We start from the raw sequence: 26,935 nt of genomic DNA, 5'->3' as shown, positions 1-26,935 counted from the left end.
ACACGACACCAAAGAATCCCTGCTGGTGCGGATATGCTGGCACCGAAGCTGGGTAAGGAAACGGCAGTGTGCTTTAGAAATGTACATGCAGGAACTTCCCTGGTGGTGAGTGGTTAAGAATCCGCCTGCCAATGCAGGGGACACAGGTTCGAGCCCCAGTCCAGGAAGATCCCACGTGCAGCGGAGCAACTAAGCCCATGCACCACAACTACTGAGCTTGCGCATCTAGAGCCCGTGCTCCCAAACAAGAGAAGCCACCGCAATGAGAAGCCCATGCACTGCAACGAAGAGTAGCCCCCGCTTGCCACTACTAGAGAAAGCCCGTGCGCAGCATCAAAGACCCAACACAGCCAAACATAAATAAATTTTAAAAATTAAAAGAAATGCACATGCAGGACGCAGAAGTAGCATCATGTCTGAGATTCGCTTTAAAATGTGAAACTCTTTGGGCTTCTCTGGTGACGCAGTGGTTGAGAGTCAGCCTGCTGATGCAGGGGACACGGGTTCTTGCCCCGGTCTGGGAAGACCCCACATGCCGTGGAGCGGCTGGGCCTGTGAGCCGTGGCCGCTGAGCCTGCGCGTCCGGAGCCTGTGCTCCGCAACAGGAGAGGCCACAACAGTGAGAGGCCCACGTACCGCAAAAAAAATAATAATAAAAATAAAATAAAATAAATAAAATGTGAAACTCTTCAGCAAAGGGAAACAAGAACAAACTTTTCTCACAATAAGTCTACTCTGTGCTGGCCACTAAGGAACCACCACCAGTATTTTTCACGTTTTGAATTCCTATGAATTATACCCAACTCAGGAGAAGAAAGGTCAGCACATTCCCCACCACAAACACCGTGTGAAAACACGCGAGAGGCACAGAAAGGAGGGAGTGAAGGAAGAAGAAAACACTGAATTTGCACTTCGACGAACGTAAATTCACAAAACGACAGAGCGAAGCTAAACAAAGGTAACTCAGACAAGGAACCCCTCTGCATTTTGTATTTCAGACTACATTACGCTAACCAGATTGTTTGTGAGTAGCCGGCTTAGTACTTTTTCCCTTAACGAGTCCAAAATACAGCGGAGGAGTCAATAAGACACAGGAGCTAAAATAAAAACACAAAACTGGTCTATGAGAGCAAACTTATATGACGGAGTTATTTCAAGGAGACGTGCAACTTAAAGGCAGTTTTGGACGATTAATTCATGCAGATACAGATGTGCAGCATTTGGAAGTGAGGAAAACCGTCAAGCTTATTCTTATCCTGCTAAAAAAATGAATTCCTATTTTTAATAAAAGTCCTGTTGTAAAGTCTACCTTCTATCCTGAAATAAAATAATGTTTCACATGAAAATAAACCACAAGCCATTTAGTTTTAAACAAGATAGGAGCCATGGTGTGAGCAATAATTTCTTTATTGCTGGTATAGCTGGGAGTTTACTAAACTTTACTTCTATTTCTTAAGATAAAAAGGAATCTAAATTCTCCCGAGTGATAAACCCACACGTACACAACCTTCCTGAAAGACTGTACCGGGGCGGCACTGACAGATCCCTTTCCACACCAGGGCGCTGCTGAGACCTCACCGGGGTGGTGGGGTCGACCTCCACCAGGGCCATCTGATTTTCGAACATGGTTGTGAGCAAGCAGAAGGCCTGCACGGACCGGTCGTGAGAGAATTAATGATGAACTCGAACTGTGGACACAGCTTTAGCTGTGCTGATGGTCACACGGCTTGCAGAGCCCCGTGTGATCCCCTGAACTCTCACACCCACAGTCTCAGTAAGCAGCCACTACAGCGCCGTTGGGAGAAAAGAAGGATAAAGCACAGTACAGACAGGCGCACTGTGCAAACTCTACGCATAGTGAATGGCCTACGACTCACCTCACGACCACTGGTTTTGCTCATCACAGCACACGAGCCAGCAACGTGAATGCGGAGGCTCCTGAAATCTTAATTTCCAGCAAGGAGGAACAAACAGGCAATATGGCAGGGGTGCTCCCTGCGGTCTCCCTGAGTGCCTGCTGCACACAGGCTGGGGCCGGGGGCTCGACATCAGGACACCAGGACATTAGGAGGGAGCAGACAGGCCCTGCCACTGGGGCCCGCAGCTCAAGGCCCGGCCCACGGAGAGCTGACCCGGCCCAAGCCCGCGGACTAAACACACAACACGGCTGTGAAAGTGCTGGGAAGCGCAGCGTCCCTGTGAGAACACAGAGCCGGGTCTAGGGGACATCCAGTTGGGTCTTAAAGGATAGACCAGCGGGATGGGGGGCAGGCGTGGGCACTGAGGCCAGTGGAGGCTTGGAGAGTTCAGGGACTGTCACATGAGCGGACAGATGACAAGGGAGGGGTGACGTCCCACGAGGAGGTGAGGTGTGGCCTGGGCCCCACCCCAGGCCGGCAGGGATCCCTCAGGGCGCAGGGCGCAGGCAGTCGGCTCAGAAGTGGCCTCGGCTGTAGGGCCCACGGGGGGCCGGGGGGGGCGGGCAGGAGTCGGTCATCCCCGCAGCTCAGCGGACACCAGGAGGGGCGAGGAGACGTCGCTCAGCCTGACAGGTGTGAGGGTGACCAGGCACCACACCAAGACTGCGGCAAGAACACGGGCAGAGCCGACTTCAGGGTCCCTGACGCGGCCTGGCCGAGCCCCAGGACAAAGAGGGAGGGCGCCGGGCTGCCAGCGGGACTGGGGACGCCAGGAGAGGCCAGGGCGGCGTGGCGGTAACCCGCCAGCCTGGTGAGAGCAGCTGGCGCTGGGGACCAGCACATCTTGTCCTCCTCACCTCTGACCTCCACACGTGGCAGGCAAAGCAAACTTTTAAAGTTACACAAAGTTCACACCAAAGATCCTTTGAACGTAGGTCTTACCCTTGCAACGTAAAATGGCCTCCAGTTCAAAGTCTGCCAACTTAAATATGAATAAACCCGCTGAGCTTCCAGTCTGCAAGCAGCTGGCATTCTCAGAAGAAAGACTAATTTTAAAAGAAAAAGAGAAAAAAGTGTCCTGATCTTCCCAGCTCCAGGGCACCGAGAATTGCGCTGGACCCACGTGAGAGGAACAGATGATGCACAACCTTGGCGACCTGAGGGTCCCTCTGCCTGTGTCCCAGGGGCCAGTCCGATCACTTATAACCTCTCAGCACATCCCAGGGTCTGGGTTTCCTAGACACCCACTGTCTAGGGAAGACAGGGAGCTCAAAGGGCCACAAGCTGGGCCCAACTCAACTCTGGACGGAGGTTTTTCTCCCCCCTGACGTCACAGGAGGTCAGCACATCGGCCCCCGCGAGACCCCACACAGGTGGGCTTCCCCGCAGGCGGGCTCCATGCCTGCGTGACGGCTGCACAGAAGACCCTGCCGGGCGGTGCTGACAGGCTGGAGACTGACCGACAGCAGCGTGCACATCAAGGCACACACAGATCTGCCATTTCTTCTTTGTTTTTCCGTTTACAAACTAGACGCAGGCTGTAATCTGATTGATCAGCCGCCTCTGGTTTCATCAGACCTGGACTCAGAACGGCCTCCACAGACACCTCTGTCCCACATGCGCCTTGGCATGAAGCCAAACAGCAGCCTCAGCCACTGCCCAGGCTGTTCTCGGGTCCTCAGCCTCCAACACCAGCCCCAGGGAGACCAAGCGAGTCTGAGCAGAAGTGGGATCACTGCTCCCTGAGGGACGGTGGGGACCCAAGGCCTCAGACTCACTAGTCAGCTCAAGTTCGGGCCGGGCGCTGTTCCGGACCAGGCAGGGGCACCTGTGCAGAGACACGACTGTCTGCTGCGCAAGCACAGAAGGGCTGCAGCCGCACCAGCAGCCTCCTCAGGTCTCCCACACCAGCAGGGCCAGAGGCTGCTCTTTAGTCATCTCCAGAGCTCTCCAAACTCTGTGTGGAGCCAAGGGGAATGAGGTCACGACATCACCCTTTGCCCTACTGCAGAAGTCAAGATCTGCCTAGATTTGGGTGAAGAAAATTAATCTCGCTTTTTTAATAAAATAGACTTTAAAATAACTGGCCGAGATTATCAACCTTAAGACATAAAATATGCAGTCCTAAGAACACTTACACTTACGGTTATGTCAGACAAAGATAATTCGGTTTATTTTAATCATTCTAGAAAAACAATGAACCTAATTTAGGAAGGAGGCTTTCTCCATACGGCCGTGGCGGAGTCCATGGTACTTACAAACCACAGTCACAGGGCGCCAGGCTCAGGACAGGAAGTGTCACTTCAATCTCTTCTCCTGTGTCCGGTGCCTTTGTGGAGGGAGGCTGACTGTCTTCTAGGGACAGAATTACTGACAATCTGAGAGGTGACGTTAAAATGATTAGTCAAGGTCAAGGCTAACAGCTGACCCAGTGGGATGTTGTAGGAAATACATGTTGCTGGAAAGCTCAGATCACGAAACAAGAAAAATCCTTAGGCTTATACATTATAAAGCACAAGGTTAGAAATAAACATTAGACCCTATATCATGAGGCCTGTGGGAGAGAGATGGAGTCTCAAGGATAGATCCACAGAAAGGGGGTGAGGAGGAAATGGTCTACTTAGAGATAACTGTGAATTCCTAAAGTGGGCTTATTACTTCATAATAAATGAGTATTTACACAAGAAATAATGAAAGCCAAGGCAAACACATTAGGAAAAAGTAGATCTAACGGATAAAGGCAATTTCTGACCTGCTTTAAAAAGAAACCGCTTACAGCCATTTACCTATATATATACACACATATACCACAAACTGAAAGAACACCAACCACGATAAGTCTGAAGGCGAGCAGAGCAGAGACACACCTGCTGTAACAAGAAAATGAAGGACGCAGGTGCCTAGGAAAGAGACTCCATTGCGGGATTAAACGGTAAAAAGCAGTAGCTTCCCCAGCTCCTCCGGGGGCAGAGCGGCAGACACTCGGCACCTGGCGACGGGGACAGGCGTGGGGAGGGAGGGGTGACGAGCGGGCTCAGTGGAAAAGCCGCGGACCCCTGGGCAGCCCCCGCTGTGACACTGCCAATGGGCTGGAGAGCCGCAGCCCGCTGTCCACTAAGACAGGTCTCCACCCGCCCCACCCCGCCGCTCCCACAGGACCTGCCTCGTCCGGGACCCTGGCTTCTCCTCCCTCTCCCTCCACCCCCTGCTAGGGAGGGGGTCACTGTGGGCCTGAGCCCCGTGGGCGGGTCTGCAGGGCATCACCTGGCCAGGTGCATGGCTTGGACTCCACCCCACTGGTGCGGAAACTCTCTCTTTCCTCAGGTCAACGTGTGTCACACAGTGATAATGGTGTCCTTCCACCAAACCGAAGGTCCGAAGCTGGAAAAGCAAAACACATCTAGACACGCAAGACCACGTGTAGACACAGGACTCTCACCAGGTGGTCGGATGCAAAGCAGGAAGCCAAGGAGAAGAGTGAGCAGGGAGCTGACAGGGTGAGAGGCAGTGCCCTGGCTGCTCTCCTCTGGCCTCCAATCCTTCCCTCCCTCATGCCCCCACCCGGGGGCGTCCTCCTAACGGCACATCGGGGGGCAGTGCCGACTTGAGGTGCAGACACAACCCAGCGGTCACTCGTCTTCTGCAAAACACTGGACCAAGCACGGTGTGCTCCCGTCCCCAGCACCGCACGCCTGGTCTCTCCAAACACAGCACGGTGGACACAGCCCACACGGAGCTCCTAAAACCCTTGGAATCTCCTGATGAGAGTGACCACGGTGTCACTTGTTATGTTAATGAGGTGACTTCTGGAAAGCCCTCAGGTCACCTAAGGATGGAGACTGGTTGCCAGGGGAACCACCGCTGACCTCGGGGGAGGGGTGCAGGGGCTGGAGACGGACTTCTATCACCCACCGCCAAGGATCGAATCAATCCTGCCTAAGCAATGAGCCTCCATGAAAACCCCAGAAGTGCAGGTTCAGGGAGATCCAGGTGGGTGACAACATCCTCCCTGGGGTGCGATGCCCCCCACGTCCATGCGAACAGAAGCTCCTGTGCTGAGGACGCCCCCAAACCTTGCCCTGGTAGCTCTTCCTCTGGCTGCTCGCCTGTATTAATCAAGCAGAGGAAGGGGCCGTGGGAACCTCTGATTTGCAGCCGAGTCAGGCGAAGTTGTGGGTGACCTGGGGACCCGCTACCTGCGACTGGCATCTGAAGTGAGGGGCAGTCTCGTGGGACTGAGCCCTTAACCACCTCCAGGTAGACAGTGTCAGAACTGGGTTAACTGTGGGACCCCCGCTGGTGTCATGCTGACCGGCTTCCTGGGGGACCCCCTCCCCCCGTCTGGGGACAGAAGCATCAGAAGAGTGCGATGTGAAAGCCAAGGAGACGCACAGGAGGAAGACCTGGGTTACCTCCTCACGCGAGGTCCTTCCCAAGTTACATCAACAGCCACTGTTTTTAAAAGAGAACAGTATCCATGCTTTGTGAAGTAAACCTCAATTGCTCACCTAAAATCTGGTAAATGGAATATTTATAAATGGAGTATTTCCTGCCATATCAATAAACAAAGGATGTCACAGTCACCAAAGATTGCAGCCCTGCCTGCAACTTGAGCCGAGGAAGCTCAGGGCTGAAAAGAAAGCTGCCGTCTAGCAGCCATCAGGCTGCAGCCACTCCCCGCGGCGAGCCCTGAGGCAACTCAGCCCAAAAATACTGGCCCCAGGTAGCTGAGGTGCACGTCAAAGGAATGACTTCACTGAGGCCAGACTCTTGCGTCTTCCCATACATAGAAAAGCGCCGAATTCCTTGAGATGCCTGGATTTCTTTATTTAACGATAATCCTTTGATGTTCCGACTAGCTGCCCTTTGCTGCCAAACTCCTACATACCCTGGCCCTCAGCCTCCCAGCCCCTCGCCTGGTCGGAGCAGTTCTCAGAGTTACCTGAAATGCCACGTCCCGGGCCGCAGTCCTCATTTTGCCCCAAATAAAACTTAACTCACAGCTCTCACGTTGTGCATAATTTTTTAAGTCAACAAAACTAAGTTTTTAAAAATATCAAATATCTTCAAATTTCTCAAAATATATAAATCTGACACTAGTGGTTGTACGAGATTTTACAGAGGACCGAGCCTCTCTGCAGGCGAGGCCCCGCGGGTATGAAAACCCCACCAGGCGCTGGAGGTACGGCCTCAGCAAAGGATACAAAGCAACAGGGAAACAGAGACCTTCGTGCACGTGTTCACTTAGTCATAACAACGTCTGAAGACTGGAGTTAGCCTGTGGTCCTCACCTGGCCATCCACACAGCCGGTGACCAGCTACAGCCTTCGCCGGTCCACAAGGAGGCTCAGGAGGGGAGAGGCTATTGGAGGGGGCACGTGCGTTCTTAGCTTTAAAGGTGTCTGACAGAGTTTAAACTGGGAGCCAGCACTTTTACTGATGGTATTTCTTTTAGTCACATGTGAACTATTCCAAAGTAAGTTCTTCACCAGGAAGTAGAAACTGTAAGTGAACACAAATTTCGGAAAGTGCATGAGTGTGCGAAGACAGCGGTCGGAACGGCCCGGGGGAAGCCTGGGGGGTCATCCCAGCCCCTCCATGAGTCACGAACTCCCAGAGTGCGAATAGCACCAAACAACATTAAACACGCAGCAACAACGATTCTTAAGTAAGAAACAATAAGACTACGGAATTAGTGGTGAAAACAGCAATTAAATGAATGTCTCTTTTTTAAATCGTTGCCTAGGATGTCATTTCATTTAAAACTTACTGTGAATCCAGAGTGTCAAGGATTTAGAAGGAGAGTTAGGATACATGAATATTGAAAACACTGCACGTCCTAAATAAACTTTATAGATGACATCAAAATCAAGTTTATAATTGTTTTCTTAACAGTCAAATAAAGTCCCCACAGTTAATTTCAGGAAAATAATTCCAACATAATTCCAAGAAGTATGCTCTATCCCTGAGACTGATAAATGGATTCAAACCCCCTTGACTGTCACAGCTCCGGCTTACAGGTTAACATGTATGTATTAGGTTACACATAGCCCACGGACAGAAAACAGGTAAAAGTTTTAAGTTACCTGTTAACACTGATGAGCTGTATGTTAATGATCCCATGCGATGGTCCCAAACCTTTGGACAGACACACGTTTCTTTAGAAGAGGTCAAAATTTTGCCATTATTGCTATAGTTTGAACTAATACTTCTACCAAATTACAAATTAATTTATGTGAATGGTTATCTAAAGGACAAAATAATAAGCATATAAATAATAAAACTACAGAAATACAATTAAAGATATCAGCATCATACACACAGGAAATAAACATTTCCAGAAATAACAACCTATAGTTTTGGAAGACCCATACAAGAGAAGGTTGGAGACGTTTCCAGCACTTCATCAACACTGCCGAGAAGAGGGGACAAGGTCACTGTCACCTGTATCCTGACGACAAAGGACCAGTTACTAAGCGACAGGCGCACCCTCCTGTTTTCCAAACATCCGCTCTAATTCTCACACCCCTTGAGGAGACGGAGGCCATCATTTCCATTTTCCAGATAAGGGAGGTCAGGCGAGCTCGGTTAATCTGTCAGCAGCAGTTGGTAAGTGGCGAGCTGGGGTTCTGGCCCCAGCAGTCTGCTCCAGAGCTCTTGCAAGTGCGAAATTTCAAGGTGACAACAGAAGCATTTTTACAATCTCTCTCCTCTCTCGCTCTCTCTGCAGATGCCTGTTAATCACCCCCAACTTTCCTTCAGCCACAACATAGGACATCCTCACTTTGTCAGTTAGAAAATACTCACAGTGCACTGACTCGGAGGTGGATGGGAACTGAGCTTGCGTTTTGCGTTATTTCCTTCTTAAGCCTAATTTAGCTCTGAATGAATCTTCTGATATTGGAAAGTGGCCCTGCTGCTGGGCCCCTAGGATATACTGTGGAGGTAAATTAAGGTGCTAGCTCTCCAGGGCCCTGGATTCCGGGAGAAGGAGGGTCCCGTCACTGACTCGGCCCACCTGGAATGCCAGGCCACCAGAACGTGCCACGAGCCCCGGCCCCCAGAGCCGCCCAGCAAGCAGCCAAGACATCGGGCTGAGTCCAGGACAGTCACCCCTCGGACGTTACGCGTGTGGCAGTGACCACGAACCAAAAGCACAACACAAATCGTTCACACACCACCACAGTCTAACGCCCGTCCCGTACCTCGAAGCTTCTGTCCTCGGACACCGCGATGATGACACGTGCCTGCCAAGTGCAAAACGCGGCCGCGGTCACTGGGCCCTGGGGACCCTGCAGCTCGGCTAGGGTAGACCGGCCCTGGGGGAATTGGTGAGGGAAGACCAGGCACCGAGTGTTCTGGTAATTATTATTTTTATTAAGAAGTTCTATGAACTTCACAGAAAATAGTTTCTATTAGAATTAATTCTACTTTACATAATCCCCTGGTCCGAATTTGGAACTTCCTGTGCATAACGCTGGAAGCTAAAGTTCAGGGGCTGAGCCGAGAGGGAAGCGCCGCGGTCCTGGCCCCGGGAGCAGCGACTGAAGAAATGAGACTGACCAAGGCCGACACCCCCGTCACGCCCTGAAGCAGCATCTGGGGCGCCCCACCTCCCCACGGCCCACACCCCGCACACACTGCCCCGCCGCACCCGCCGCCAGGCCGGCCCTGCAGAGGCGTCCGCACTCCATGCCAGGCTTATCACTTTCTCTTTCGGGAGCATCTGTCTTCCTTCAAACACTGTACGTGCTAAGTGTCCTCCTGCTCATCCTGGTTTACCTTCCCCTGACATGAATATGGTGTTTGTTAGGTATGGGGGGTGACCATCAAAAGGTGTCTGCACAAAACGTTTTAAACATTTACAGCTCAAATGCCAACGTGTCGCTGAACAAGCTCACAGCCCTGCCCTGATCCTAGGTCACCTCCACCATCTGACCTTTTGTTATGTGCGACCCTCAACTTCACAATCTGGCCCAAAATTGTTTGAAGACAGAAACATCCACTCTGCACTGCAAACTGCCTGGCACACCTGAGGCGCCATGGCTTAACCATCAGTGAAGGTTTGGTGCGCTAACGTCCCTCCTACGCTAGGTTTTGACAGTGGAAATGGCAAGAAAATGCCTTGCAGGCAACTAGCTTTGCTGACTGCATTCACCTGGCAAACGGAAGACAAGACACGACACCAGGCCCTGGAAGATCTGTCTCCAAGCTGCGTCTCGGGCAGAAGGTGAGTTCTGAGGAAGAAGCCGCCTGCTCTCCAGGCCTGGCGTCCGGCCAGCGCGTAGAGCAACCAAAGCACAGAACCCGCAAGAGGTGGCACACCTACTTAAACTCAGCCCAACTGAGAATTAAGGCAGAAGAGGCCAATTCTTGATGAACAGCAAATTTTGCTAGAAGAGATAAAAGCACTTTCCAGGCCTTGAAGAGACCGCTCGAGTAGGAGCCGATCAGAGAAACACAGTTTACCACACGTGTGCTCAGTGAGCCCTGGTGTCCAGACTTCCTGGAAAGGTTTCCTAATTTACATAGAACAGCAGTATCTGGGTCCAGTGCTTTCCAATCGCAAGATAAAGAAATGTTTTCATTCGTTGCCCCTCACATCTTTACAAAAACAGGCCCAGTTACAAACCCTGCTGAGAAGAGGCAGGTGAGGCCCAGCACTGGGAGCGTGGGCGTCGTGCCGGGGAACTTCACGCGGTGTCGGGTCTTAGCTCAACGTCCAGTGTGAATACTTTGTTTCCAGCACACACCGCAGTGACATGATCGGTGGGACTAGGCCTTAAACACAGCACGTTTCCCAGGAGGGTGCCGAGGACGGTCCCTCGTGGAAGGCGCCCTGGAGGGAGTTGGGTCATTAGTGTAATGTCCGAGATGACCTCATGGGAGACGCTGAGAGCGTAACCCTCTATTCCAGGATTACGTGCAGAATGACGTGAGCTTTGGTTTGATTTTGGCTCTTTGAGAGCATTAAAAACATTGAAAAGTTCTTCTGGAAACACGTGGAACACGGGCACTGTCTGTGGGGAAGACACTGCATCCGAGGATGACGGCATGTCTTGCAGAAGGCCACGCGCACAGACTCCAGGTGAGTTGTGCATCCCGTCCTCCCTCTTCCCTGCATCCGCCGCGGCTCCACACCTGGCCAGTGACCTGCTTTGGCCCGTGGCAAGCAGACAGAAGGGACACTGTGCCCATCTGAGCAGAAAGGTCCTCAAGGAGACAAGACCATTCGGTCAAAAAACAAGAGAAATAAGAAATGATGGAAAACACCCACAAGTCGTTTAGACCTTGAAACCAAACCAGAACTGATCCAGGTGTCAAAACTACTAAATAAGGACATTTAAACAGTCATTATAACTTCATTTCATATGTTCAAAAGGTTAAACAGAGGCTTAGAATATATTTTTAAAAGACCCGATTCTAACTTCAAGAGACGTTATTTTTAAATAAAGTGATTCCAGTTTATTTCCTAAGTCAAAACTTAATATGCTTTGTTCTGTTAGCATTTTTCTCCCGTAGCTGGTAACTGAATCCACAAAGGGCAGACTCGGCCAAACAGCCTCAGAGGAACAGAGCTTGACGGCAAATTTCTGTGACTTAACAAAAAACACGTATAACTTTTTAAATACCTGGTGAGGAGGTTCCTTGGTGTCCCATACACAAAGTTCGTTTCTATCTAAGGGGAAAGCACAGGACTGCCCACTGCCCACTGAACGTGGGATGCGGACTTCTTGGAATCCACCAGGTATTTTTCCACGACTATATCACCTGCGTGGCCATCATTTATGGAGAAAATCTCTTGTGGTTCTTCCATCTTCAACCTGAAACACAAAGTACATATAAGCGGACTATGGGTATGGTATTTCATGCAGAGGACAGTCTGTTGTTTACTCATAATTACCGGTATGATCACACACACGTCACACCTGGTGACTCGTCTTCCCTCCCCACCCCCAAGAAAAAGAAAATCACTGACATCCCGGAAGTTCCCTGTCATGACTGCTCACTGCTCCCACAGGCTTTCAAGTTAAGCAGACCTCGGTTCCAGCGCCACGGCTCCCACTGAGCAGACCTTGCTTCCACGCGGAGCGCCTGCTCCCCCAATGGGAACGGAGGGAACGCCAGCCACCCTCACAGAGGCCTCGCGAGGACCAGACGATGCTCCAGCACCGGCACCAAGAAGTGCTTTCAGAGAGCCACGACCAAAATCGAAGACTGTCAGCAACGATTAAGATGCAAAGTTATGGGCTTCCCTGGTGGCGCAGTGGTTGAGAGTCCGCCTGCCGATGCAGGGGACACGGGTTCGGGCCCCGGTCGGGGAAGATCCCACGTGCCGCGGAGCTGCTGGGCCCGTGGGCCATGGCCGCTGAGCCTGCGCGTCTGGAGCCTGTGCTCCGCAACGGGAGAGGCCACAACAGTGAGAGGCCCGCGTACCGCAAAAGAAAAAAAAAAAAACAAGATGCAAAGTTATGTTCTACACTGATGAACAAAGTCAGTGGTGAACTACAAAACAAATCCATACCCGTTATGCATCTGGGACTCGTTCAACTAGTTCACAACATTCTAGGTCGTCAAAGTTGGTTATCTCGGCTTATACAACCACTGGTTCACTGGCTGTGTCTTATAAAGCATCAATCAGTGACACACAGACAGAAATGAAAACAGTCTCAGACCTGTCCCACTTCATAGTCAGTAACTCCGTAACGGCTACCAGGTTATACACATGCGGCAGTAGCCCTGGGTCACCCCTGATTCCGCACCACCTCACGGGCACCAGACACACCTGAAGCCTCAGCTACAAAGTCGTGAGCAAAGCGCCTCGCCATCCGGCCACCAAGCTGGTTGTTTAGATTCAGAGAACCCAGCCACGTGGTCACCATGCTGGCTGTGTGGACTCGGCCTGGACAGGCCTCATGGGGGAAGTGGTAGTAACACAGAAGAAGACTCTGGACAGTTACCAGCAGAGATGGGGTGGGGCTAAGAAGTGGGGGCAGCTGATGCTCCCGAGGGGAGATCCTGGGATGGTCGCTGCTCAACAGACCGCAGAGCAGGGCTCATCCTTATGCTCAGGGGACCCTGGGGAGCTAAGAACTGAGACAATCAGGGCTGCCCGTCCGGAAACACACACGTCAATCTGGCCGCAGCGCCGGGGGTCAGAGTTGAGAGGGGCTGGGTGGGGACGACGGGGCTAAAGCCAAGTCCAGGCCTGGGGTCTGGCCCAGAGAACCTGGTCAGTAGCTCTGCAAGGACAACGGAAGGTCAGCCAACACCTCAGTTTCCACCCTCTCCTTCCCTTGCAGACCTTTCCTGTCCCCACATTTCTCTTAACCGCACAACCGTTTTCCTAGTTTCCAAGTTTCCAGGCATAAAGCTTGAGTGAATATTAATTCCTTCCTTTTTTTGCCCTCATATCCAATCCATGCCCAGCCCTTTCTTTCTTCGTGGGGAATTTCAGATTTGTCCCTCAAACACCCAGCGAGTGAAGGGTCATGCCAATCCTAAAGGTATAATCTGCTGCAGACACCTGGTGGATTACCTGCTAAAATTGCAGTGATTCTCTCTTTCGGGGGCCAGAATCCCATTAGCACAGAAGCAAAGAACGCGGAAGCCGAGGGAAGGGGGATGCTGCCATGGGGTGTGGAGCGGAGAACGCGCTGTGTAGAGAACAGCAGGACTGGGTCTGGGCCACTGGGTCCCAGCATTTGGTTCTACTCCTTCTGTCTTGAATTCGGTGGGGTTTCCCTTCATCTAGGCTATTCTGTTATTTCCAACCAGAGAGCCCTAAATAATGGACTATCTGATTTCATTCCAACTGTGAAAAGAAACAGCACACAATCTGAGACAGCGGGAGCGCAGGACCTCAGCGGTGGGAAGTTCACCGCCAGAGGGGACCGGCCGAGGGGCCTCAGGCTGGGGCTCCCACGCAGCACGCCCCGCACGACGAGGAATGTACAGATCTAGACTCCCCAGGCCACTTCATGGAGGGTGACCCCCCAGCATACACCTCCTGGGTCGATGGGTGGGGCTGTAATCACCTCCCAGCCTGCAGGTGCAGGGGTCGCGATTTAACAAGTTTTATAATTGTAAAGTACCCAGTGCCTAGCACTGCTGGCACGTGGAAGTGATGGGTGTACGTGTCCCCAGTGGATGAGAGGAAGTTACTGTGCCTCCTTCCGCTGTGTTTTGAAAGCATAAACATTTCAAGAGACACATGAAATAATACATCAAAAGTCACAATTGTTTCAAAATTTTTAAGAATCCACCCATCAAACTGTGATAAACTGTATTGTATTTGTCTTATTTCAACTGTCTTAATCTCTTCTGTAATTCCTATAGAGTTTATCACCATGATTTGCAAATAGTATTTTCATAGATATTAACATGTAGATTTGTGTTTATCAATAATACATTATACCACTTAATTCTTACAATAACCCTTTAAAATGGTTATATTTTTTCCCATTTTCCAGAGAACAAAATCAGAAAAATTAGAAAGTGTTAAGACTAGTCAGTGGAATCGCCACACCTACACTTTCTGACTCGTGGTGGGTAGCACCTCCACCAGGTGCTTTAATGTAACCTCACAGCCCATCTGGTCCCAGAAAGCGTTGCCTCAGCAGAGAAGGAAACACACTGAGGGGAGGAGCGTGGGTCTGGTCTGCCACTCAGGGCCACCTCAGGGCTTGGCATCTATGCCCACGGCGGCAGGTGACCATGCTCGGAGCTGCCACCTCCAAACCTACTCACCCTATTTATTCTGACTTGAGCCCCAAGAGGATTTGCCAACCCTCAGGACCAAATGCACGGTTTGGGCTGGTCTCTCCCAGGACACAGATGTGGTTTTCCTTTGCACTGAGTTGCAGCCCATCCCAACTAATTCTAACCAAAAGGCTGAGCAGAGCCCAGGACAGAACTCTGGACAGACAGCTGAGCTGGGATACAGTATGAAGGAATATCACCCTGAGTGTAAGAAACAGACCATTTTAATTTTCAGGGACTAGACAAACACTTGGGAAATAATAGCAAAAACAACTGAATTTCAGATGGATTGCAGGTTACCAAACACAATTAAAAAATAAAAAACAACGAAGGGCTCAAGATGGTGGAGTAGAAGGATGTGCGCTCACTCCCTCTTGCGAGAGCACCGGAATCACAACTAACTGCTGAACAATCATCGACAGGAAGACACTGGAACTCACCAAAAAAGATACCCCACATCCAAAGACAAAGGAGAAGCCACAATGAGACGGTAGCGGGGGCACAATCACAATAAAATCAAATCCCATAACTGCTGGGTGGGTGACAGACACTGAAGAACAATTATACCACAGGAGTCCACCCACTGGAGTGAAGGTTCTGAGCCCCACGTCAGGCTTCCCAACCTGGGGGTCCGGCAACGGAAGGAGGAATTCCTAGAAAATCAGACTTTGAAGGCTAGTGGGATTTGATTGCAGGACTTCGACAGGACTGGGGGAAACAAAGACTCCACTCTTGGAGGGCACACACAAAGTAGTGTGCGCATCGGGACCCAGGGAAGGAGCAGTGATCCCATAGGAGGCTGAACCAGACCTACCTGCTAGTGTTGGGGGGTTTCCTGCAGAGGCGGGGGGTGGCTGTCTCACCACGGAAACAAGGACACTGGCAGCAGAAATTCTGGGAAGTACTCCTTGGCGTGAGCCCTCCCAGAGTCCACCATTAGCCCCACCAAAGAGCCAGGCAGGAGCAGTGTTGGGTCGCCTCAGGCCAAACAACCAATAGGGAGGGAACCCAGCCCCACCCATCAGCAGACAAGTGGATTAAAGTTTTACTGAGCTGCGCCCACCAGAGCAACAGCCAGCTCTACCCACCACCAATCCCTCCCATCAGGAAACTTGCACAAGCCCCTTAGATAGCCTCATCCACCAGAGGGCAGACAGCAGAAGCAAGAAGAACTACAATCCTGCAGCCTGTGGAACTAAAACCACATTCATAGGAAGATAGACAAGATGAAAAGGCAGAGGGCTATGTACCAGCTGAAGGAACAAGATAAAACCCCAGAAAAACAACTAAATGAACTGGAGGTAGGCAACGTTCCAGAAAAAGAATTCAGAATAATGATAGTGAAGATGATCCAAGACCTCAGAAAAAGAATGGAGGCAAAGATGGAGAAGAGGCAAGAAATGTTTAACAAAGACCTAGAAGAATTAAAGAACAAACGAAGATGAACAATACAATAACCGAAATGAAAAATACGCTAGAAGGAATCAATAGCAGAATAACTGAGGCAGATGAACGGATAAGTGACCTGGAAGACAGAATGGTGGAATTCACTGCCGGGGAACAGAATAAAGAAAAAAGAATGAAAAGAAATGAAGACAGCCTAAGAGACCTCTGGGACAACATTAAATGCAACAAAATTTGCATCATAGGGGTCCATAGGGGTCCCAGAAGGAGAAGAGAGAGAGAAACGGACCAAGAAAATATATGAAGAGATTACAGTCAAAAACTTCCCTAACACGGGAAAGGAAATAGCCACCCAAGTCCAGGAAGCACAGAGAGTCCCAGGCAGGATAAATCCAAGGACAAGAAACATAGTAATCAAACTGACAAAAATTAAAGACAAAGAAAAATTATTGAAAGCAACAAGGGAAAAATGACAAATAATGTACAAGGGAACTCCCATAAGGTTAACAGCTGATTTCTCAGCAGAAGCTCTGCAAGCCAGAAGGGAGTGGCATGATATACTTAAAGTGATGAAAGTGAAGAACCTACATCCAAGATTACTCTACCTGGCAAGGGTCTCATTCAGACTCGACAGAGAAATCAAAAGCTTTACCGACAAGCAAAAGCTAAGAGAGTTAAGCACCACCAAACCAGCTCTACAACAAATGTTAAAGGAACTTCTCTAGGCAAGAAACACAAGAGAAGAAAGGACCTACAAAAACAAACCCATAACAATTAAGAAAATGGCAATAGGAACATATATATCAATAATTACCGTAAACATGAATGGATTAAACGCTCCAACCAAAAGACACAGGCTCTCAGAATGGATACAAACACAAGACCCATATATATGCTGTCTACAAGAGACCCACTTCAGACCTAGGGACACATACAGATTGAAAGTGAGGGGATGGAAGAAGATATTCCATGCAAATGGAAATCAAAAGAAATCTGGAGTAGCAATACTCATATCAGATAAAACAGACTTTAAAATAATGTTCCAAGAGACAAGGAAGGACACTACATAATGATCAAGGGATAAATCCAAGAAGATATAACAATTATAAATATTTATGCACCCAACATAGGAGCAACTCAATACATAAGGCAACTGCTAACAGCTATAAAAGAGGAAACTGACAGTAACACAATAATAGTGGGGGACTTTAACACCTCACTTACACCAATGGACAGATCATCCAAACAGAAAATTAATAAGGAAACACAAGCTTTAAATGACACAATAGAACAAATAGATTTAATTGATATTTATAGGACATTCCATCCAAAAAGAGCAGATTACACTTTCTTCTCAAGTGCGCATGGAACATTCTCCAGGATAGATCACATCTTGGGTCACAAATCAAGCCTCAGTAAATTTAAGAAAACTGAAATCATACCAAGCATCTTTTCTGACCACAACGCTATGAGATTAGAAATCAATTACAGGGGAAAAAACCCACAAACACATGGAGGCTAAACAGTACGTTACTAAATAACCAAGAGATCACTGAAGAAATCAAAGAGGAAATCAAAAAATACCTAGAGACAAATGACAATGGAGACACAACGACCCAAAACCTATGGGATGCAGCAAAAGCAGTTCTAAGAGGGAAGTTTAGAGCAATACAATCCTACCTCAAGAAACAAGAAAAATCTCAAATAAACAATCTAACCTTACACCTAAAGGAACTAGACAAAGAAGAACAAACAAAACCCAAAGTTAGTAGAAGGAAAGAAATCATAAAGATCAGAGCAGAAAAAAATCAAAAAGAAACAAAAAGAAACAATAGCAAAGATCAATAAAACCAAAAGCTGGTTCTTTGAGAAGATAAACAAAATTTATAGACCATTAGCCAGACTCATCAAGAAAAAGAGGGAGGGGGCTCAAATCAGTAAAATTAGAAATGAAAAAGGAGAAGTTACAACAGACACCACAGGAATACAAAGCATCCTAAGAGACTACTACAAGCAACTCAATGCCAATAAAATGGACAACCTGGAAGAAATGGACAAACTCTTAGAAAGGTATAACCTTCCAAGACTGAACCAGGAAGAAATAGAAAATATTAACAGACCAATCACAAGTAATGAAATTGAAACTGTGATTAAAAGTCTTCCAACACGGCTTCCCTGGTGGCGCAGTGGTTGAGAGTCCGCCTGCCGATGCAGGGGACGCAGGTTCGTGCCCTGGCCCGGGAAGATCCCACATGCCGCAGAGCGGCTGGGCCCGTGAGCCATGGCCACTGAGCCTGCACGTCTGGAGCCTGTGCTCCACAACAGGAGAGGCCATAACAGTGAGAGGCCCACGTACTGCAAAAAAAAAAAAAAAAAAAAGTCTTCCAACAAACAAAAGTCCAGGACCAGATGGCTTCACAGGTAAATTCTATCAAACATTTAGAGAAGAGCTAACACTCATCCTTCTCAAACTCTACCAAAAAATTGCAGAGGAAGGAACACTCCCAAACTCATTCTATGAGGCCACCATCACCCTGATACCAAAACCAGACAAAGATACTACGAAAAAAGATAATTACAGACCAATATCACTGATGAATACAGATGCCAAACTCCTCAACAAAATACTAGCAAACAGAATCCACCAACACATTAAAAGGATCATACACCATGATCAAGCGGGATTTATCTCAGGGATGCAAGGATTCTTCAATATATATGCAAATCAATCAATGTGATACACCATATTAACAAACTGAATAATAAAAACCTTATGATCATCTCAATAGATGCAGAAAAAGCTTATGACAAAATTCAACACCCATTTATGATAAAAACTCTCCAGAAAGTGGGCATAGAGGGAACCTACCACAACATAATAAAGGCCATATATGACAAACTCACAGCAAACATCATTCTCAATGGTGAAAAACTGAAAGCATTTCCACTAGGATCAGGAACAAGACAAGGATGACCACTCTCACCACTATTATTCAACATAGCTTTGGAAGTCCAGGCCACGGCAATCAGAGAAGAAAAAGAAAGAAAAGGAATACAAATTGGAAAGGAAGAAGTAAAACTGTTGCTGTTTGCAGATGGCATGATACTGAGAATCCTAAACATGCCACCAAAAAACTACTAGAGCTAATCAATGAATCTGGTAAAGTTGCAGGATACAAAATTAATGCACAGAAATCTCTTGCATTCCTATACACTAATGATGAAAAATATGAAAGAGAAATTAAGGAAACACTCCCATTTACCATTGCAACAAAAAGAATAAAATACCTAGGAATAAACCTACATAGGGAGAAAAAAGACCTGCAGGCAGAAACCTATAAGACACTGATGAAAGAAATTAAAGATGATACCAACAGATGGAGAGATATACCATGTTCTTGGATTGGAAGAATCAATATTGTGAAAATGACTATACTACCCAAAGCAATCTACAGATTCAATGCAATCCCTATCAAATTACCAGTGGCATTTTTTACAGAACTAGAACAAAAAATTTTTAAATTTGTATGGTAACACAAAAGACCCCGAATAGCCAAAGCAGTCTTGAAGGAAAAAAACAGAGCTGGAGGAATGAGACTCCCTGACTTCAGACTATGCTACAAAGCTACAGTAATCAAAACAATATGGTGCTGGCACAAAAACAGAAATATAGATCAATGGAACAGGATAGAAAGCCCAGAGGTAAACCCACACACCTATGGTCAACTAATCTATGACAAAGGAGGCAAGGGTATACAATGGAGAAAGACAGTCTCTTCAATAAGTGGTGCTGGGAAAACTGGACAGCTACATGTAAAAGAATGAAATTAGAACACTCCCTAACATCATACACAAAAATAAACTCAAAATGGATTAGAGACCTAAATGTAAGACTGGACACTATAAAACTCAGAGAGGAAAACATAGGAAGAACACTCTTTGACATAAATCATAGCAAGATCTTTTTTGATCCACCTCCTAGAGTAATGGAAATAAAAACAATAATAAACAAATGGGACCTAATGAAACTTAAAATCTTTTGCAAAGCATAGGAAACTACAAATGAGACAAAACGACAACCCTCAGAATGGGAGAAGATACTGCAAACGAATCAACGGACAAAGGGTTAGTCTCCAAACTATATAAGCAGCTCACGCAGCTCAATATTAAGGAAACAAACAACCCAATCCAAAAGTGGGCAGAAGACCTAAATAGACATTTCTCCAAAGAAGACATACAGATGGCCAAGAAGCACATGAAAAGCTGCTCAACATTACTAATTATTAGAGAAATGCAAATCAAAACTACAATGAGGTATCGCCTCACACCAGTTAGAATGGGCATCATCAGAAAATCTACAAACAACAAATGCTGGAGAGGGTGTGGAGAAAAGGGAACCCTCTTGCACTCCTGGTGGGAATGTAAATTGATACAGCCACTATGGAGAACAGTATGGAGGTTCCTTGAAAGACGAAAAATAGAATTACCATATGATCCAGCAATCCCACTACTGGGCATATACCCAGAGAAAACCATAATTCAAAAAGACACATGCACCCCAATGTTTATTGCAGCTCTATTTACAATAGCCAGGACATGGAAGCAACCTAAGTGTCCATCGACAGACGAATGGATAAAGAAGATATGGCACATATATACAATGGAATATTACTCAGCCATAAAAAGGAACAAAATTGGGTCATTTGTAGAGACGTGGATGGATCCAGAGACTGTCATACAGAGTGAAGTAAGCAGAAAGAGATAAACAAATATCGTATATTAACACATATATGTGGAACCTAGAAAAATGGTACAGATGAACTGGTTTGCTAGGCAGAAATAGAGACACAGATGTAAAGAACAAACGTATGGACACCAAGGGGGGAAAGTGGTGGTGGTGGGGGTGGGGTGGGATGAATTGGGCGATTGGGATTGACGTGTATACACTAATATGTATAAAATGGATAACTAATGAGAACCTGCTGTATAAAAAAATAAAAACTCGGAGAAGGCGAAAGATGGCGGAAGAGTAAGACGCGGAGATCACCTTCCTCCCCACAGATACACCAGAAATACATCTACACGTGGAACAACTCCTACAGAACACCTACTGAAGGCTGGCAGAAGACCTCAGACCTCCCAAAAGGCAAGAAACTCCCCATGTACCTGGGTAGGGCAAAAGAAAAAACAGAGACAAAAGAATAGGGACGGCACCTGCACCAGTGGGAGGGAGCTGTGAAGGAGGAAAAGTTTCCACACTCTAGGAAGCCCCTTCGCGGGCGGAGACTGCGGGAGGCGGAGGGGGGAGCTTCGAAGCTGCAAAGGAGAGCGCAGCCACCAGGGTGCGGAGGGCAAAGCGGGGAGATTCCCGCACAGAGGATCGGTGCCGACCGGCACTCACCAGCCCGAGAGGCTTGTCTGCTCACCCGCCGGGGCGGGCAGGGCTGCGAGCTGAGGCCGGAGCGCAGGGAGAGGACTGGGGTTGGCGGCTTGAACATAGCCTGAAGGGGTTAGTGCACCACAGCTAGCTGGGAGGGAGTCCGGGGAAAAGCCTGCACCTGCAGAAGAGGCAGGAGACTTTTCCTTCCCTCTTTGTTTCCTGGGGCGTGAGGAGAGGGGTTTAAGAACGCTGCTTAAAGGAACTCCAGAGACGGGCGCGAGCCGCGGCTAAAAGCGCGAACCCCAGAGACGGGCGCGAGCCGCGGCTGAAAGCGCGGAATCCAGAGGCGGGCGCAAGCCGCGGCTGAAAGCGCGGACCCCAGAGGCGGGCGGGAGACGTTAAGGCTGCTGCTGCCGCCACCGAGGGGCCTGTGTGTGAGCACGGGTCACTCTCCACACCCCTCTTCCGCGGAGCCTGTGCAGCCCGCCACTGCCGGGTTCCCGGGATCCAGGGACAACTTCCCCGGGAGAGCGCACAGCGCGCCTCAGGCTGGTGCAAAGTCACGCCGGCCTTTGCCACCGCAGGCCCGCCCCGCACTCTGTGCCCCTCCGTCCCCGCCGGCCTGAGTGCGCCAGAGCCCCCAATCAGCGGCTCTTTTAACCCCATCCTGTCTGAGCAAAAGACAGACGCCCTCCAGCGATCTACACGCAGAGGCAGGGCCAAATCCAAAGCTTAGCCCTGGGAGCTGTGAGAACAAAGAAGAGAAAGGGAAATCTCTCCCAGCAGCCTCAGAAGCAGCGGATTAAAGCTCCACAATCAACTTGATGTACCCTGCATCTGTGGAATACCTGAATAGACAACCAATCATCCCAAATTAAGGAAGTGGACTTTAGGAGCAAGATCTATGATTTTTTCCCCTTTCCTCTTTTTGTGAATGTGTATGTGTATGCTTCTGTGTGAGATCTTGTCTGTATAGTCTTGCTTCCACCATTTGTCCTAGGGTTCTATCCGTCCATGTTTTTTTTTAATTTTTTTCTTAATAATTAATTTTAATAACCTTATTATACTTTACCTTCGTTCTTTCTTTCTTTCTTTCCGTCCTTCCTTCCCTCCTTTAGACAACGAATCATCCCAAATTGAGGAGGTGGTCTCTGACAGCAAGATTTAGGATTTTTCCCCATTTACCTCTTTTAGTGAGGGTGTATGTGTATGCTTCTGTGTAAGATTTTGTCTGTATAGCTTTGCTTCCAACATTTGTCCTAAGGTTCTTTCCGTCCCTTTTTTTTTTTTCTAAATAAGAATTTTTTAATTCAATAACTTTATTATACTTTATTTTATTTTTACTGTATCTTCTTTCTTTCTTTTTTCCTTCTTTCCCTCCTTCCTTCCTTCCTCCCTCCCTCCCTCCCTCCTTTCTTTCCTTCTTGCCTTCTTTCCTTCTTTGCTTCTTTCCTTCTTTCTTCCTTCCTTCCTACCCTCCTTTCCTTCTTTCTTTCCTCATACTTCTACTAATTCCCTCTACTTTTTCTCCCTTTTATCCTGAGCCTGTGGATGAAAAGCTTTTGGTGCTCCAGCCAGGAGGCAGGGCTCTGCCTCTGAGGTAGGACAGCCAACTTCAGGACACTGATCAACAAGAGACCTCCCAGCTCCACATAATATCAAACGGCGAAAATCTCCCAGAGACCTCCATCTTAACACCAGCACCCAGCTTCACTCAACGACCAGCAAGCCACAGTGCTGGAAAACCTATGCCAAACAACTAGCAAAACAGGAACACAACCCCACCCATTAGCAGAGAGGCTGCCTAAAATCATAATAAGGCCACAGACACCCCCAAACACACCACCAGACGTGAACCTGCCCACTAGAGAGACAAGATCCAGCCTCATCCACCACAACACAGGCACTAGTCCCCTCCACCAGGAAGCCTACACAACCCACTGAACCAACCTTAGCCACTGGAGACAGACATCAAAAACAGGAGGAACTACAAACCTGCAGCCTGCAAAAGGAGACCCCAAACACAGTAAGATAAGCAAAATGAGAAGACAGAAAAACACACAGCAGATAAAGGAGCAAGATAAAAATGCACCAGACCTAACAAATGAAGAGGAAATAGGCAGTCTACCTGAAAGAGAATTCAGAATAATGATAGTAAGGTTGATCCGAAATCTTGGAGATAGAATGGACAATAGATTGGACAAAATGCAAGAATCAGTTAACAAGGACCTAGAAGAACTAAAGATGAAACAAGCAACGATGAACAACACAATAAATGAAATTAAAAGTACTCTAGATGGGATCAATAGCAGAATAACTGAGGCAGAAGAACGGATAAGTGACCTGGAAGAGAAAATAGTGGAAATAACTACTGCAGAGCAGAATAAAGAAAAAAGAATGAAAAGAACTGAGGACAGTCTCAGAGACCTCTGGGACAACATTAAACGCACCAACATTCGAATTATAGGGGTTCCAGAAGAAGAAGAGAAAAAGAAAGGGACTGAGAAAATATTTGAAGAGATTATAGTTGAAAACTTCCCTAATATGGGAAAGGAAATAGTTAATCAAGTCCAGGAAGCACAGAGAGTCCCATACAAGATAAATACAAGGAGAAATACGCCAAGACACATATTAATCAAACTGTCAAAAATTAAATACAAAGAAAGCATATTAAAAGCAGCAAGGGAAAAACAACAAATAACACATAAGGGAATCCCCATAAGGTTAACAGCTGATCTCTCAGCAGAAACCCTACAAGCCAGAAGGGAGTGGCAGGACATACTGAAAGTGATGAAGGAGAAAAACATGCAGCCAAGACTACTCTACCCAGCAAGGATCTCATTCAGATTTGATGGAGAAATTAAAACCTTTAGAGACAAGCAAAAGCTGAGAGAGTTCAGCACCACCAAACCAGCTTTACAACAAATGCTAAAGGATCTTCTCTAGGCAAGAAACACAAGAGAAGGAAAAGACCTATAATAACGAACCCAAAACAATTTAGAAAATGGGAATAGGAACATACATATCGATAATTACCTTAAATGTAAATGGACTAAATGCTCCCACCAAAAGACACAGATTAGCTGAATGGATACAAAAACAAGACCCTTATATATGCTGTCTACAAGAGACCCACTTCAGACCTAGAGACACATACAGACTGAAAGTAAGGGGATGGAAAAAGATATTCCATGCAAATGGAAGCCAAAAGAAAGCTGGAGTAGCAATTCTCATATCAGACAAAATAGACTTTAAAATAAGGACTATTAAAAGAGACAAAGAAGGACACTACATAATGATCAAGGGATCGATCCAAGAAGAAGATATAACAATTGTAAATATTTATACACCCAACATAGGAGCACCTCAATACATAAGGCAAATACTAACAGCCATAAAAGGGGAAATCGACAGTAACACATTCATAGTAGGGGACTTAAACACCCCACTTTCACCCATGGACAGATCATCCAAAATGAAAATAAATAAGGAAACACAAGCTTTAAATGATACATTAAACAAGATGGACTTAATTGATATTTATAGGACACTCCATCCAAAAACAACAGAATACACATTTTTCTCAAGTGCTCATGGAACATTCTCCAGGATAGATCATATCTTAGGTCACAAATCAAGCCTTGGTAAATTTAAGAAAATTGAAATTGTATCAAGTATCTTTTCTGACCACAACGCCATGAGACTAGATATCAATTACAGGAAAAGATCTGTAAAAAATACAAACACATGGAGGCTAAACAATACACTACTTAATAATGAAGAGATCACTGAAGAAATCAAAGAGGAAATCAAAAAATACCTAGAAACAAATGACAATGGAGACACAACGACCCAAAACCTATGGGATGCAGCAAAAGCAGTTCTAAGGGGGAAGTTTATAGCAATACAAGCCCACCTTAAGAAGCAGGAAACATCTCGAATAAACAACCTAACCTTGCACCTCAAGCAATTAGAGAAAGAAGAACAAAAAAACCCCAAAGCTAGCAGAAGGAAAGAAATCATAAAAATCAGATCAGAAATAAATGAAAAAGAAATGAAGGAAACAATAGCAAAGATCAATAAAACTAAAAGCTGGTTCTTTGAGAAGATAAACAAAATAGATAAACCACTAGCCAGACTCATCAAGAAAAAAAGGGAGAAGACTCAAATCAATAGAATTAGAAATGAAAAAGGAGAGGTAACAACTGACACTGCAGAAATAAAAGAGATCATGAGAGATTACTACAAGCACCTCTATGCCAATAAAATGGACAATCTGGAAGAAATGGACAAATTCTTAGAAATGCACAACCTGCCAAGACTGAATCAGGAAGAAATAGAAAATATGAACAGACCAATCACAAGCACTGAAATTGAAACTGTGATTAAAAATCTTCCAACAAAGAAAAGCCCAGGACCAGATGGCTTCACAGGCGAATTCTATCAAACATTTAGAGAAGAGCTAACACCTATCCTTCTCAAACTCTTCCAAAATATAGCAGAGGGAGGACCACTCCCTAACTCCTTCTACGAGGCCACCATCACCTTGATACCAAAACCAGACAAGGATGTCACAAAGAAAGAAAACTACAGGCCAATATCACTGATGAACATAGATGCAAAAATCCTCAACAAAATACTAGCAAACAGAATCCAACAGCACATTAAAAGGATCATACACCATGATCAAGTGGGGTTTATTCCAGGAATGCAAGGATTCTTCAATATACGCAAATCTATCAATGTGATAAACCATATTAACAAATTGAAGGAGAAAAACCATATGATCATCTCAATAGATGCAGAGAAAGCTTTTGACAAAATTCAACACCCATTTATGATAAAAACCCTGCAGAAAGTAGGCATAGAGGGAACTTTCCTCAACATAATAAAGGCCATATATGACAAGCCCACAGCAAACATCATCCTCAATGGTGAAAAACTGAAAGCATTTCCACTAAGATCAGGAACAAGACAAGGTTGCCCACTCTCACCACTATTATTCAACATTGTTTTGGAAGTTTTAGCCACAGCAATCAGAGAAGAAAAGGAAATAAAAGGAATCCAAATTGGAAAAGAAGAAGTAAAGCTGTCACTGTTTGCAGATGACATGATCCTATACATAGAGAACCCTAAAGATGCTACCAGAAAACTACTAGAGCTAATCAATGAATTTGGTAAAGTGGCAGGATACAAAATTAATGCACAGAAATCTCTGGCATTCCTATATACTAATGATGAAAAATCTGAAAGTGAAATCAAGAAAACACTCCCATTTACCATTGCAACAAAAAAGAATAAAATATCTAGGAATAAACCTACCTAAGGAGACAAAAGACCTGTATGCAGAAAATTATAAGACACTGATGAAAGAAATTAAAGATGATATAAATAGATGGAGAGATATACCATGTTCTTGGATTGGAAGAATCAACATTGTGAAAATGACTCTACTACCCAAAGCAATCTA

At 46.9% G+C, this 26,935-nt stretch overlaps 1 protein-coding gene across 1 annotated transcript in view; it reads right to left on the bottom strand.

Moving 5' to 3' along the window:
• Positions 1 to 603: 603 nt before the first annotated feature.
• The window catches only part of WDR27 (WD repeat domain 27), a 42,108-nt gene continuing 15,776 nt past the window's right edge, over positions 604 to 26,935 (bottom strand). Inside the window, 4 exon segments of the mRNA XM_027081033.1 lie at positions 604 to 7,421; positions 8,006 to 8,057; positions 11,552 to 11,622; positions 11,625 to 11,743. Of these exon segments, the coding sequence (XP_026936834.1) occupies positions 7,405 to 7,421; positions 8,006 to 8,057; positions 11,552 to 11,622; positions 11,625 to 11,743 (259 nt within the window). The 3' untranslated portion in view covers positions 604 to 7,404.

The sequence above is a fragment of the Aethalodelphis obliquidens genome, unplaced genomic scaffold (genome assembly GCF_003676395.1).
Source record: "Aethalodelphis obliquidens isolate GAN/ISIS:26980383/991018 unplaced genomic scaffold, ASM367639v1 scaffold3, whole genome shotgun sequence".
Taxonomy (NCBI): domain Eukaryota; kingdom Metazoa; phylum Chordata; class Mammalia; order Artiodactyla; family Delphinidae; genus Aethalodelphis; species Aethalodelphis obliquidens.
This window is presented reverse-complemented; position numbering and strand designations above follow the sequence as displayed.